Genomic DNA, 14,301 nt, shown 5'->3' with positions numbered 1-14,301 from the left:
AATTTCCTGATCGAATTGCTTCGTTCATCTCCCGCAATTATCCCCGCCCCCGCGATCCCGCGTGGTCTGACCGGGAACTGGCCCCATGGGGGACAACCGCCCCTGTGGCCTAGCAGAGCCACGCGTCGGGATTCACGAGCGCCGGTTGGCCAGAAATCCTTCAGTTCCGAGATGTCTCAAACCAAACGGAACTTAATCTCGACCCCTGTCGCAATTTCTAAGCGCAACCCTCTGGACTCAGGGCCTAACTTGAGTCTTTGTCCGTTCTGACGGTGAGCCTGGCCCTCCTCCCCATCGGAAAATTGGGGTAGGATCCAAGGAACATTGCTGCAGAAGGACTCTCCCACCGTACACCGTACCGGCGCGAGGACGAGACTCTGGAGTAGTAGCCAGTTCGTAACTTGTAGCTTGCGTTCAAACTCTAGGGACCAATCAGCGACCGTCCATTCCGTGCTCAAATCTAATAGCTTTAACCCCTCGACCGTCTGGAAGGCACTGCTGACGGTACGGAAAGATACCAGAGGTAGAATAAGCCGAGAGTCCCTGTCGCGTTGCTACGCGCACACGGCCATTTAAGAGTTTGCCAATCCCAACGTCTTTCTTTCCGAGTGGAAGGCCAACACAGACTGCACAGTTAGTGCATTTGCTTGATCTCTTGGCTAGCAGACCATCTATCACTCTGACACTTCACGGCAGCGGGCGACACGTGCGACACACTCTGAACTCTTCACCCGCGAATCATGGAGACGGAAAAGAGCCCAGTTCCCAACGTCATTGTCGACGAGTTGGCCCAACAGGCAAAGCTCGCTAATGACGTGGAGCACCAGTCGACGGTCTGGCAAGCCATCAAGGGAAACTTCTGGGCCATCTTTTGGTCGCTGATGGTCTCCATGTGCGTAGTCATGGAGGGATACGACACAATCCTTCTAGGCAACTTCTACGCCTACCCCCAATTCGCGAAAAAGTTCGGCACCTTCATCCCTAGTGATAATAGCTACCAGCTCACTGCCGCATGGCAAGCGGGGCTCTCAAACGGGTCCGGCGTAGGTGCCTTTTTTGGCGCGATCATGAACGGTGCTCTCGTCGACAGGTTCGGCCAGAAGCCAGTGCTGCTGTCGTCTCTCGTCTCCCTCAGCGGTTTTCTCTTCATCGTCTTCTTCGCAACAAACAAGCCCACCCTCCTAGTGGGAGAAATTCTCTGCGGCTTCCCATGGGGCGTGTTCGCTACCACAGGCCCCGCGTATGCCTCGGAAGTCTTGCCTATGGCCCTCCGACCCTATCTCACTAGCTGGACGAACATGTGTTTTATTATCGGGCAACTCATAGCCGCCGGCGTGCTAGCTGGCCTTGTCGGTGTTGACAGTGAATGGTCATACAGAGTGCCGTTTGCATTGCAATGGGTTTGGCCAGCATTTTTGATCCCGATTCTCTTCTTCGCGCCTGAATCCCCGTGGCATCTCGTGCGCAAGGGTCGGCTGGACGACGCTCGGAAGTCATTGGAACGCCTGCAGAACCCCCGTGCGACGGTGAGCGTGGACGCCACGCTCGCGCTGATGGTGCTCACCAACAAGGACGAGCAGGAGGAACTCCAGGTTGAGACCTCGTACTGGCAGTTGTTCCGGGGGGTTGACCGTCGTCGGACGGAAATTGCTTGCATCAGCTTTGCCGGCCAGATTACGTCCGGACTTGTCTTCGCCTACAACTCCGTCTACTTCTTCCAGCAGGTAGGCTTGTCCACAAAACAGACCTATGACCTTAATGTTGGGGGCAACGCACTCGCGCTCTTGGGCACGATTGTTAGTTGGGTGGCTGTGATGCCGTACCTTGGCCGCCGGACTATCTACCTCTGGGGTATGTTGACCATGTCGATCATCCTGTACATTATTGGTATCCTCAATGTGTGGACGACGCATAGCTCTGTCGGTTTGGCTCAGGCTGTGCTCACTTTGATCTGGACCTTTGTTTTCCAACTTTCTGTCGGCCAGCTAGGCTGGTCCCTCCCCGCCGAGGTTGGCTCAACGCGCTTGCGCCAGAAGACAGTCGTAGTCGCGCGAGATACCTACTACATCACGAGCGTCATATCCTCTGTTCTCAACCCGTACTTACTCAACCCTACTGCGTGGAACGTCAAGGGTTATACGGGATTCGTATATGGGACTACTTCCCTCCTAACCTTTATTTGGGCGTTTTTCCGCCTCCCTGAGACGCGAAACCGGACCTTCGAGGAGTTGAACCAGCTCTTCTCCAAGAAAATCCCTGCTCGGCATTTCCAGGAGTACGAAGTCAATGTGTTTGAGACTGAGTCTAGCGACAAGCAAACCGTGCTTCACATAGGATAAAGCTGTCCGACGAGCGTTTCTGTTAGGGTGGAGGAGGATCGATCATATAAAGCTGCTGCTGCAGTCACCAGCCTTGTGCTGGCGGTGACGTTGGGTTCCGCAGACCGATCATTGGAAAAGCAGCTGCGGGACATTTGAGATTATGAAGAACTACTGGTGGAGATATTGATCTCATAGGACCGATAATTTCCTGCTCTTTTCTCACATCACATATCGTATACTTAGCTTCACTGAATTAATGTTGTCGTTGTACAGTGCTTGATTCATGACTTTTATAGAATTATTACCTGCTGTAAGGTTTTGCACAGCAACACATACTGTTCTCCACAGTGAAGACAAGGCATTTTATCCCATGAGCCAGCCCTGTCACGATGAAAGATGTTGATCTCCCTAACATGCAATGTCAACAGTTGTACAGTAACGGGGGCATATCTAGGGATTAGTATAGCGTGGGGAGGTGGTCATGTTACAACCCACAGACAGCCGCTCTCCTAAGTGCTGAGCTCTCACTATTCCACCGGTGAGACTTGAGAATGACCCGGGCTGTGCTGGAGACTCCTCCTGCAGTCGTGAATGTGACAAATTAAACCATTCGAAGCCTGCCTCCAGAGCCACAGGGCTCGAATTGGCATAGGTGGTTGTCGATGGACGCAGGAGAGCCAATCGGAATTGTTAAAAGCCGATTTAACCGTACCCAGAGCGGGTAAATAATCAGGGCCTTCGACATTGATGCTACTTTCTTGACCGGGCCTCGGATATTTGGAGGGTTTTATAAGACTTCTCCTTCCTACACTCTTCACGATAAGATCCACTCCAAGCGCTGAATTTCCCCCCTGCAAAGTCTCAAGTGTTGCTGGCGGTACGCTCCTTCAACTTCACGCGCATAGCGAACGGCGCTTAGATATTCATCATGCACGATGAAGCTCTTCATTCGGGAGCGCCGGGCACCAGTGGTGAGAAAGATCTGACCAACTACCTCCCGAGAACACAGCGCATAAACCTGCCTCAGTTCGGAGAAAGTTCTAATGATGTGTTTTGCCTCTATAGCTCTTCTTGTCGACGGGAAAACATTCACGATTAATGGAAATACTGTCTCCTACCAGTTCCACGTAGATGGTGACACTGGAGATCTGCGAACAGATCATTTCGGAGGTCCTATTACTGGGCCGATCCCAGCGGACCCAAAGCCTCTTATCAACGGCGTCCCAACAGAGCTGCCAGATCGTGTTCGTCGCGAGCTCCCTGACCAAGGGAGGGGGACTTCCGAATTCCCGCGATTCGGATTCGACAGCCAGAAGGCTATACGGTGTCGGAGTTGAAGTATCAAGCCCACACTATAGTGAGAGGCAAACCGGGCCTCCCTGGCCTACCTGCGACATTTGGTGGCGAGGAGGATGTGACAACGATTATCATACATCTATACGATGATAAAAGCCAGGTAGCAGCCGATCTAACCTACTCTATTTTTCCCAAATATGATGCCGTTGTGCGAAGCGTCAGTGTTATGAACCAGGGCACAGGAAATATTACAGTTGAGGTGTTGGCCAGTTTGAGCGTGGACTTTGCGGTCCAGGACCTCGATATGATTACTCTCTCCGGAGACCACATGAGAGAAGCACACCGGGAAAGGAGGAAGGTTGAAAGAGGGCTGCACGGGTAAGTGATCGACCTTCAACAAGGATGAGGAGCCAACGTATACTGATGCTCTTTCAACATCCACAGCTTCCAAAACAGTACTGGTTTCTCATCTCACCTTTACAATCCATTCCTTGCGATAGCCCATCCATCTACCACCGAATCGCAGGGTTCTGCTTGGGGTTTCTCTCTAGTCTACACTGGGTCGAGTGCTGTAAATGTGGAAAAGAGCTCCCAGGGCCTAACGCGCGTAATACTTGGTTTGAACCCAGCACAGCTATCATGGCCATTAGCCTCTGGGGAGAGTCTGTCCTCTCCAGAATGTGTTTCTGTTTACTCTAACCAAGGCCTTGGAGGCATGTCTCGTGCTCTTCATGGTCTATACCGCAACCATCTGATGAGGAGCAAGTTTGTCAGGCAGAATCGACCTGTCCTGCTCAATAGTTGGGAAGGTCTCTACTTTGATATCAATCACAGCAATCTCTATGAGATAGCTAAAGAGTCCGCAGCATTGGGAGTAAAGTTGTTTGTCATGGATGACGGGTGGTTTGGAAAGGACTACCCGCGTATTTCAGACGAAGCTGGCCTAGGAGATTGGGTGCCTAATCCGCACCGACTTCCTCATGGCCTCGATTCCTTGGTAAATGATATCACCGCTCTGAAAGGAACAAACTCAGCGAATCTATGGTTTGGTATCTGGGTTGAACCCGAGATGGTGAATCCAAAATCAAACCTCTACTGTGCACACCCAGACTGGGTCCTCTCCGCAGGGACCTACCCACGCACCGAGCTACGGAACCAGCTTATCTTAAATCTCGGCCTGCCAGAGGTTCAAGATTATATTATCGCATGCCTTTCAAATATCCTGACCAGCGCGAATATCTCCTACGTGAAATGGGACCATAACAGGTCAATGACAGAGATACAAACCCCCAGTGCTGCTCATGCGTATATTCTCGGGTTATACCGAGTCCTTGATACGATAACAACTCGTTTCCCCGACGTCCTTTTCGAGGGATGTGCTGCTGGTGGCGGCCGCTTTGATCCTGGAATTCTACAGTTCTTCCCGCAAATCTGGACCTCAGACAATACAGATGCTGTTGACCGCATCTCCATTCAGCTTGGAATGTCTCTGGCATATCCTGCTAGCTCTATGGGCGCCCATATTTCAGCGGTACCCAATCACCAGAACAATCGCACTACGCCCCTAGAATTCCGCGCACATGTTGCCATGATGGGGGGATCATTTGGCCTTGAACTTGACCCGAAGAAATTACTGCCAGAAGAAAAAGCTTCTCTCCCTGGGCTTATTGCCCTAGCGGAGAGGATAAGCCCTGTCGTGGTCAACGGGGATATGTGGCGACTTTCACTACCCCACGAGTCAAACTGGCCGGCAGTGCAATTTATTTCGGAGGATGCGTCTCAGGCGGTACTTTTTTACTTCCAACTCCAACAACATGTGAACGAAATCACTCCGAGGGTAAAACTACAGGGATTGGCATCAAATCGCATGTACCAGATCGAGGGCGGAGGGCGATACTCGGGCATGGTGTTAATGAATCATGGTCTGAATTATTATTTCGGATCTGATTATGGTAGTAAAGTGGTGATTTTGACAAAGGAGCCATTATGATTGATATCTTTTGGTGGCGGAATTTCGTTGCAATCTCTGATTTCTTTCTTTACTTACCCTCGCCTTTTCTTTGCTGGATTTTGGTTTGCTACATTGTACAATCATTTTGTTTTTTTCTTAAAATCCTCAATAGATGTGAGATGTCCGTCAAACCTGGGTGCATATGTGAAAATGATTGTTTCATAGCTCCTTGAATTACTTATCTGTTGCTTCATCTTGAAAGGATATATACACTTCTAGCCAGTAAACCTTTGCAATATTCTGATTGTTTCGGGATAGATGGTTTTGTTTCGTCCGGAGAGACGAGATTTTGCATTTAGGTCAAAGTCCGATAATTCCAACGGGGTTTGAAGGCCTGCGAAAGGTAATAGCGGAAGTATTCCCCCCCTTTTTTAGTTCGTCAGAAAGATAAAACATGGTACACCACCCATAGGATGAGCCAGAAATCTAAGACTTTTTCGACCAATAAATGGCAATGAATCCCGATGGTGTGGTGCTGTAGGCTTAGAACAGGTGGATACTGCGGGAGGAAAGCTTCACGAACGAGGAACATATCCAAAATTTGCGCTCGGGGGTCTGCAAAATCGAGTATAGGACGTTGGCCCTTAACCCCCGAGACAGTAGTTGGTGGTCATGTGTCGTTCGAATGCCATATTTTCCAACCTGAATCTACTACGGTCGGACACGCACTCAAGACAAAAAGGGCCTTCTGGCCCACTGCAAGTACGCCTCAGTTCTCGATGGCGCTCGTCCTACCTAGGTCTTCCTTTAAACACACATCCACCAGGTGACGTATGCCTGACGGCTTTCTCCCAGCAAATTTTCACATTCAGAATCCAAATCTGCCCGGGCTTTGCGCCCAGAAGCGTCCCCGACCGCCCCAACCACCTAACTAATCACGCCTAGAACGGCTATTGGTTATGATATTATACACGCATTATTAGAGCAAGCTACATTGGTCAAATATCTTCACCACCATATTATACACGCATAACAAGCTAAACACTGAAATGCCCCCTGGATATAGACAAGAAAACTGGAAAAACAGGATAGAGACATGATGACTCGATCCCTTTGACCTCGAGGGCTTGCAGGGTTTGTCGTCTTCTTTGGCCCTGCATGAAGCAGGCCGGTGATTTCCTGCCAGGTCTAGGCCTGTTCCTTTCCTTTGTGCTTCAGGGCCTTATAGACCCTGTTCTGTTCCCTTCTGCTTCTTCTTCTCTTAGTCGTCTTCGTCTTCATGTTCTAGATAGACCAATTGACTCAGTCTCCCTCCCTCCCTCTCTCTCTCTCTTCGCTTCCTGTGCCAGCAGTGCCGTGGGCGCTGTCACTTACATAAGACTCGGCTCCAGAGGACTGTATCAAGATTGGAGCTCATTTTCATAATCTCACTTGAAGGTTGACGGCGAAGAATCGAGAGGACAGGGTGATTCTGTTTCCTTAAGTAAGCTTTGGTGGCGGGAAAAAGTCGCGGTTCTCCATGTGGCTGTTCGAAATAGCTTTCTTAGAGGTGGGACTGTTGCGTGAGAGCCCCGTGCTCGGCCCACGATATTCCGTGCTGGACAGCTGACGGAAGCAGCAGTGGATCCCGGAGAGCGGAGATAGTATTAACTTAGACCCCATATATTTCATTATTATGCCCACATAAATTGCCAGATAGGGGCTTTATAGCAATACAGACTTGTCGATATCCAATTGGTGCGCACCATGATTTACTAAGCAGTATTTCCGTCTACAGCGCACACACAGATCGCCTGGCCTTCCATTCCCTCTAAAAGAACATCGCCGTTTCGAGGGAGAGCCAGGCTCTCTCCGCGACAGTCTCTTTCAAGAATTCCTTTGCAATGGTACGTCATAGTTCACGAGGCCCCCAGTCCTACTCCTGGGGGACAGACTGTCTTGGGCTTCTCGATCTATCCACCGGAATATATATGGAATTCCCTCACTGATACCCAACGGGACGCATTCATGTCCATGGTGTCCGCGTCGCTTGTCACGGGCGACGGACAGCGCAAACGCCCACATATACAGTAGATCTCACCACGGAGGAGGATGCCGACGACGGTAGGGTCCGGTCTCTTGTTTTGCCTGTCCTCCCCCGCTTCCCTGGCCTCGACCGTGCTGCCATTATAGCCGTTTTCGAGCACACCTTCCGCCCAAAGAAGGACCTCATAAAACTGCGGAGCCCCGAGTTTAAAGACTCGGCACTAGATGGCAAATCTTTGACTTAAGATCTACTTCATCTGGCCTGCAGTTCCGCAAGGTGATCTCAATCAAGGATTGGGGGAACGACGCATCCCTCTGGGCCCATTGCTTCAGCAGTTACGTCGCCATCTGGTGTGAATTCTTCGCTGCCAAGCACCCGTTATGCATCATTGGAATGGTTCTCTTCCACCGCCGTATTTGTGACCTTGCCAAGGCCTATAAATGGCAGGATTGTATCCTACAAATGGGCCTGGACCACCATCAGATAGTCGTCGATAAAGGCTACCTCACCGTTTCTCTTAGTGACTGGGAAATTGGGAACGCCCCCGAAAGCTCCTACCTACGCCCGGACAACGTGCTCCCAGCGAAGACGGCGCTGACTACCCCAACCACTCGGTCAACGCGCTCCACCGCTGCCCCAAATGACGATACTGTCCATTGTGAAAAGTTAAACTCTTCTGCCGGCTGCCACTGGCGGACATGTCACCGCAGACACGTCTGCTCTAAGTGCGGCAACGACCATTCCATGATAAGCTGCAGAGTGAAACCAGCGAGTTAGGACTATGCCAGGCTTAGCCTTGATATAGTTCAATCGCTATCACCGCCAACTACCTGGCCAGCCCCGCGTCCTAATACTTCCATTCAGTTTATGGTCTTCGACTCTTCGCTTCCGCCTCTGCGTGATTCCGCTTACCCCTTCATCACCTCGGCGTGGAAAGCTCTCCTAGAACGCTATCCTGGCGATCTTGGGACTATTTGCAGCAGCATCCTTACATTCGGCTGCCGCCTCGGTTGTACGACCCGGCCGACAGACCGTCGAACTCCCAATCACTGCATTGAGGAACCCTCTCTCATTACCCAGAAGCTCCCTGATGACCTATTTAGTCGTCAGGTGCAACTATCGACCGTTCCCGTTGTTGTTTCTCCGCTAGGGCTAGTGCCTAAACACGACGGGGGCTGGCGCCGGATCCATGATCTTTCCTACCATCCGGGTCGCAGTGTCAACGAGTCCATCCCCGACTCCGCCTCTGCTATACAATATATCTCCATAGATAACATCTTCGACCTTATACGCACGTCTCCACGACGATGCTACATCATCAAACGCGACATCAAGGATGCCTTCCGCAATATTCCCGTCGCCCCCGCTGACCGGCCCCTCCTAGCCTTCAGGTGGGATAACAAGACATACATGGAGTGCCGCCTTCCATTTGGTCTTACAACTGCACCCTTCATCTTCAACCTGTTTGCTGAGGGCCTCAACAGGCTCTTAACTGCCTACTTGCCTTTGGCCTCTATCGTTCATTACCTTGATGATTTCATCGCTATTTTCCCTTCTTCCGTAGGAGGTCTCTGCAAAGCCCTTGCCGCTTTCAATTCCGTATATATTCCTCTTACGGATGCGTTAGGCATCCCACGGAATGACTCGAAAGACACCGCGGGTACCTTTCAGTGTCCTTGGGGTCGAAATCGACATGACACTTTTGCAGGCCCGCATGCCCCGCGATAAGCTAGCACGCGCATCTTCCGAAGCCGCATCGCTTCTACAGCTAGATCGTGTCTCGCATAAAGCTTTGCAACGTGTAGTAGGTTTCCTCCAACACTGCTCAATGGTTATCCGTCTCGAAGAGCCCGCCTTCAGTCGCTCTACAACGACCTCGCATCCGTCCCGCCTCACCAGCGCTCCCTTCGCCGCCTATCCCATGATAGCCGCAGGGATCTTGCCTGGTGGAGGGACACTCTCTCGTTATTTAACGGCATCCATTTTTTTTGAGAAGAGCCGCCCCCTAGTTGCCCTCTACACAGACGCGTGCGACTCAGGTCTGGGCCTCTTCATCTTCTATGCGCCCTCATGGGACTCCGCCAGGGACTAGATGTCTGCAGCGCCTCACCTGCCTTCCACCAATGCGGCTATTGTGGACGCCTCCGCCTGCGGCGACGTGGCCCACCTTAACATCAAGGAGGTCTCCGCAATCCTGCAGGCCTTCCTCCTCCACAGCCCCTATTGGGCTCATCATCGTGTCCTCGCTTCACAGACAGCGCCGTCGCATTTCATGGCCTGTCCAAGCAGGCACTCCGGGGGCCGGCTCATCGCCAACTGCCAATGCTTTTCAGCATAGCAGCCGCCCTTGACATCGAAGTCCAGCCACACTGGCTACCTTCATCGCAGAAACTGCTAGCTGATGCACTATCCCGTTCCGATTATGGAAACATTGCTGACGTTTGCCCACAGTGGACGAGCTGCTTTCCCTTGCTCCGCTAGCCTGGTTCTCTCGACAGCCTATTTTCGTGAACGCTGGCCATGCAAAGGTGGTTTGGAATGACCTCGCAGAGGGCACCAGAAGAGGATATCGCTCTGCATAACACTCGTATGCCCGTACCTGCGCTCTTATGGGAGTGCAGCCACAGCCTCCGCGATATGCACTTGGCTAACGGAACACCTGCTGGGCGCGGGTAGCTTCCCACCTGTGAAGCCCGATTCAGCTATGTCTGAGCTGTCGGCTCTCCGGGCGTATCATATCGACAACGGTCTGCCTGATACAATTTTTGACCTCCACGCAAAGCATTTTCGTCGCATGGTCGATCGCGCTCGCCGGCTACAACCACCCCACCGAAAGCGGGTTCGCAACCCACAATTTCACGCGCCTCAGTTATAACCCTTTCGAGGAATATCTCACACCCCCCTGCCCAATCGCTAAGGCTCTCAGAGGCCCAGAAAAATGACCTTAAAATTTTGCCGCGGCCGCCCGTGTCGCCTTCGCCGGGTTCCTTCCGGTCGGGGAATTTACATACTTATCTGCCGACCTTAGAAACACTCAAGTCTTCGCTGCTGCCAAGTTAACCCGTGGGGATATCAGGTTCTCCCCCACCATGGACCACGTCCTCCTCACGTTAGAAGCAAGACCAACCGAAACCACGAAGGTGTCAATAGTGTCCTTGTAGCGACAAACGATGCTGCCTGCCCCATCGAAGGCCTCTCTAAGTTTTTCATTACTTCAGAACAAGATTGAGCAGGTTCAATGGCATAGAAAGTTTAGTTGATGCACGCTCCAACAGCTGCTTCAGTCGACTCAGGTTGGAGCGTGGCGGAGATTGGTCGTGGAAGGTCAGGGAATTCGACCAGGTCACGGTTATTTTGCGTCGCTAACCTTGATCAAAGGCGATAGCAGAACACTACTACGTTTGAAAATGGGAAACCCCCTTTCTTTGGGATCAAAAACTGAAATGCAGATGATTTTGCGGTGACTGTTTAACTAGCAGCTTTCACTAGATTTTGCAAGGTCCGTTTAAAACACCTCACTTGTGATTGAAAATTCAAGTGCGGTTTCACCGGCAGCCGTTCTCTTCCATTGACCTTTGCGTTGAAGCTCCAATGGTCGTTTGTATCAAGATGAGCAATGCAACCGAGGGCAGGAAATAAGACGGTGGTCAATTAACGATCAATTAACTAAGCATCAGCCGTCGCAGAAGATCTTGGTCTTCAACCGCTACGCGCTGGATCTCTGAAATTGGATTCAAGCAACTCATCAATATGATGGTTGAATAGGCAAAACCTCCGGCACCCCTGGCACTCCCAGAATATCAAGATCCTCTAGCACGAGATTCAGTCACGGTTAGTGTCCGCAGGGCGTTTTGCCACAGCGAGCACTTCCAAATAGGAGGCCACTGCGGTAGTTGTATCTCTACAGTGACCCACTTCACCAGGCAATGAACACAATGAGCCAATGGAATCCCCCCACTGGAAGCTGGGACTAAATCGCTGAATCCACCTCTGCAGCGGTTGTGCCTTCCGCGTAACACTATTGGCTGGCCCCACTTCTTTTCTAATGCCGAGTTAGGCTTAGGATGACCGTTATAGGAGGTCTTCGACTCGAAGAACAATCTCTCATCACGTACCTCTTCTTGTCTGCCTTCTGTTCTCTGGTCGGTCTCACAGGACTATTTTCCTCTCAAGAGGATTCTCTCAAAAAAATTTCTCCTCTCGAAAAAAGGGTTTTGTTTCGAAGTTTCCAAGAAAGGATATTTATTTTCCGAGACGATCTACCCGAAAAAAATTTTTGTTCACATCTTCATAGTACCCTACTGAAAAGAAACTCTACGCAGTCTCAAGATAGGCATAAGAGTTGCTTCTCAATTGCCAACTCTCCCGGGAGTTTTCTCTCGGGGCGGCATGGCCCATATCTGCAGTAGCCTCTTGTTTGGGGCTACACATGTCCATATCTAATCTAAATGGGTGCTCATGATCGCTTACGCTTCACAAAAGGTTACTCAATGCTGGCAGCGGACAACTCCATGATGATTGGCAGAACGGTTTGGAGCCCTCGTAGATTGAGGAAGAGCGTCTTCCGTCTTGTGTGGCTCACCGTTCATAGTAGACGTATATAGAACGGTACAAGGCCAGTCATGTAATAGATCTGTGGAATCTACCGGAAAACCGAACAATGGGCTGTCAAGCACGGTTCCCAGTTTGCGCAGGCAAAGTACGAAATAGTCCATTTCACGGGAGACCCCAAAAAGAATTGCACACATGATCTGCGTCTACCACACGCTACTATTAAGGCCTCCGCGTCATGCCGCTATCTGGGGATCCAAGTGGACACCAAGCTTCGTTGGGACTACCACCGCGAGAAGGTAAAAACGGGAGCGACGAAGCGACTCTCGGCTGTATCAGCACTGGCCTCGTCAACATGGGGCACGCGGGCCATCAATCCCCGGCATGTATACCGCGCAATGATCGTACCCCAGATGCTTTATGGATGCTGGCGTGGCACATCTTTGGAAAGAGCTACGCAACAAGAGGAGGCGCAATGATAAGGACTATCCAGAGGATCCAGAGACGGGCAGCTCAGATCATTCCAGGAGGCTTCCGGACAACGGCCGGTGCAGCAGTGGACGTCGGATTTCATCTACCCCCGGTACAACTGCAACTCGAGCAAAACGCGGTGGAAGCCACAATGGGCATTAGAACAACACCACTATACGACGATATGGCCTCAACCGAGGCTGGCAGGGACGAGCCTGGAAGGCCCCTCCAAAGACGCAGCGAACAGAGCGCCTTCGACCGTCTCTCGAGGATATTAGAGACTAAGCACGGCGTGCGGCTCGAACTACTGGAGAAACGTATACCGCATGTAGTACCACCATGGTGGACCCCACCATTTACCCACATCAACGAATCCGCCGAGGAAGCAGTCAAAGGACACGACACCAGAAATACTACGCATCTACACCGATGGGAGTTGCATCAACGGCCACGTCGGAGCGGCTGCTGTAATACCCGCACCGCAGGTTAACGGACTCTATACGAACCGAACTCAATACATGGGGACATCCTGCACTTTGACGGTGTACGCGGCAGAGCTTAAAGGATTAGTCCTAGAATTGCAGATAATACTCGATACACTACCAGCATGCGTTCCCCCGAACAAGCGCGCCGTTATATTCACCGACAACCAAGCTGCCATCCAAGCCATCCTGAACCCCAAACACACGTCTGGACAATACATTCTGGCCGAGGCGGTACGAGCGCTTGACGAGCGCCGAAGACAAGGATGGGAGATGCAGTTTCGATGGATCTCGGCACATGTCGGAGTGCCTGGAAACGAGGCTGCCGATCAAGCCGCGAAAGAGGCCGCCGAGTCTGTTCCGAACGCAAGAGCGAACGCTGAACCGCCGCCAGAACCCGACTCTTTATGGACACTCATAGCAACCGCCAAGTCTACCATTCGCCGAGCGATGAAAAACGAGTGGGAACAGGCTTGGGAGAAATGCAAACCTTGAGAAGTCAATGAAACAGCTACGACGACAGCGCGCTCTATGGAAGGAACAAATGGCTTATGCACTAGAAGCTGGTCGGACGAAGCTTGATGAGTACTACTCTCAAACTGATTATATTTAAGGGGCACATCTACGCAGTCAGGACGATGCTGGCACTAGTGAATAAGTTCAAATTCTTCCTTGCAAAAGATTGGGATCCGAAATGGCGCGATACCTATCGTAAATCCTTCCAACAGGCTCTCATTCCATATCAAGAGCAACTTTCAAGTCTCAACCAGTCTTCAGATACGTCTCACTCAGCAGCTCCGCTGAGCTCGAAGCTTGATAAGATGTAGATGAAAGTGTGGCACAACCAAATGCAGCTACTGACGAAATGACCCAATACCTTGATAGCGGTACGTTTAAACTAAGACTTCGCTAAAATATACTAGCTGGTTGATAGATACTATTTTATTACGCCTCTTGCGTTCTGGAGAGAGCACCAAACTCGCTTTCCAGCAATCGCTGCGCTTGCGTGGGATGCACCTTCCCAGCAACAGGTGCAGGCGTTGAACGGCTCTTTAATACTGCTCGTGATGTCTGTCATTATCTTCGAGGAAGAATAAAATCGCAGATGATTGAAGGGTGTATGATGTTTCTTTGCACTTCAAGATTTGATATGGAAGAGAAGGAGGCGAAGCTTCTTGGGAAGTTCTTTACTCATGAGGAAAT

The 14,301-nt window shown here is 51.1% G+C and overlaps 4 protein-coding genes across 4 annotated transcripts; all 4 read left to right on the top strand.

The window, feature by feature from the left end:
* Positions 1–740: 740 nt before the first annotated feature.
* On the top strand, positions 741–2,339 carry N7473_000043 (maltose permease MAL31; the record flags this gene model as incomplete). The annotated part of the gene is made up of 1 exon (XM_057145983.1): positions 741–2,339. One exon carries the CDS (start codon positions 741–743, stop codon positions 2,337–2,339), a length of 1,599 nt encoding a protein of 532 aa, XP_057013869.1.
* A 910-nt stretch (positions 2,340–3,249) lies between these two features.
* N7473_000042 (alpha-galactosidase) lies at positions 3,250–5,607 on the top strand (the record flags this gene model as incomplete). The annotated part of the gene is made up of 4 exons (XM_057145982.1): positions 3,250–3,292; positions 3,387–3,565; positions 3,631–3,995; positions 4,062–5,607. The coding sequence occupies 4 exons, from the start codon at positions 3,250–3,252 to the stop codon at positions 5,605–5,607; spliced, it is 2,133 nt and encodes a 710-aa protein (XP_057013868.1).
* Positions 5,608–7,451: 1,844 nt separating this feature from the next.
* Positions 7,452–9,686, top strand: N7473_000041 (uncharacterized protein; the record flags this gene model as incomplete). Its single annotated transcript, XM_057145981.1, has 4 exons — positions 7,452–7,454; positions 7,862–8,245; positions 8,459–9,216; positions 9,266–9,686. The coding sequence occupies 4 exons, from the start codon at positions 7,452–7,454 to the stop codon at positions 9,684–9,686; spliced, it is 1,566 nt and encodes a 521-aa protein (XP_057013867.1).
* A 2,697-nt stretch (positions 9,687–12,383) lies between these two features.
* On the top strand, positions 12,384–13,593 carry N7473_000040 (ribonuclease H family protein; the record flags this gene model as incomplete). The annotated part of the gene is made up of 2 exons (XM_057145980.1): positions 12,384–12,933; positions 13,025–13,593. 2 exons carry the CDS (start codon positions 12,384–12,386, stop codon positions 13,591–13,593), a joined length of 1,119 nt encoding a protein of 372 aa, XP_057013866.1.
* Positions 13,594–14,301: the final 708 nt, after the last annotated feature.

The sequence above is a fragment of the Penicillium subrubescens genome (genome assembly GCF_028828155.1).
Source record: "Penicillium subrubescens strain IBT 31985 chromosome Unknown utg000001l_segment0_segment0, whole genome shotgun sequence".
Lineage (NCBI taxonomy): Eukaryota > Fungi > Ascomycota > Eurotiomycetes > Eurotiales > Aspergillaceae > Penicillium > Penicillium subrubescens.
Note: the sequence above shows the minus strand (reverse complement) of the source record. Positions and strands in the feature narration are given on the sequence as shown.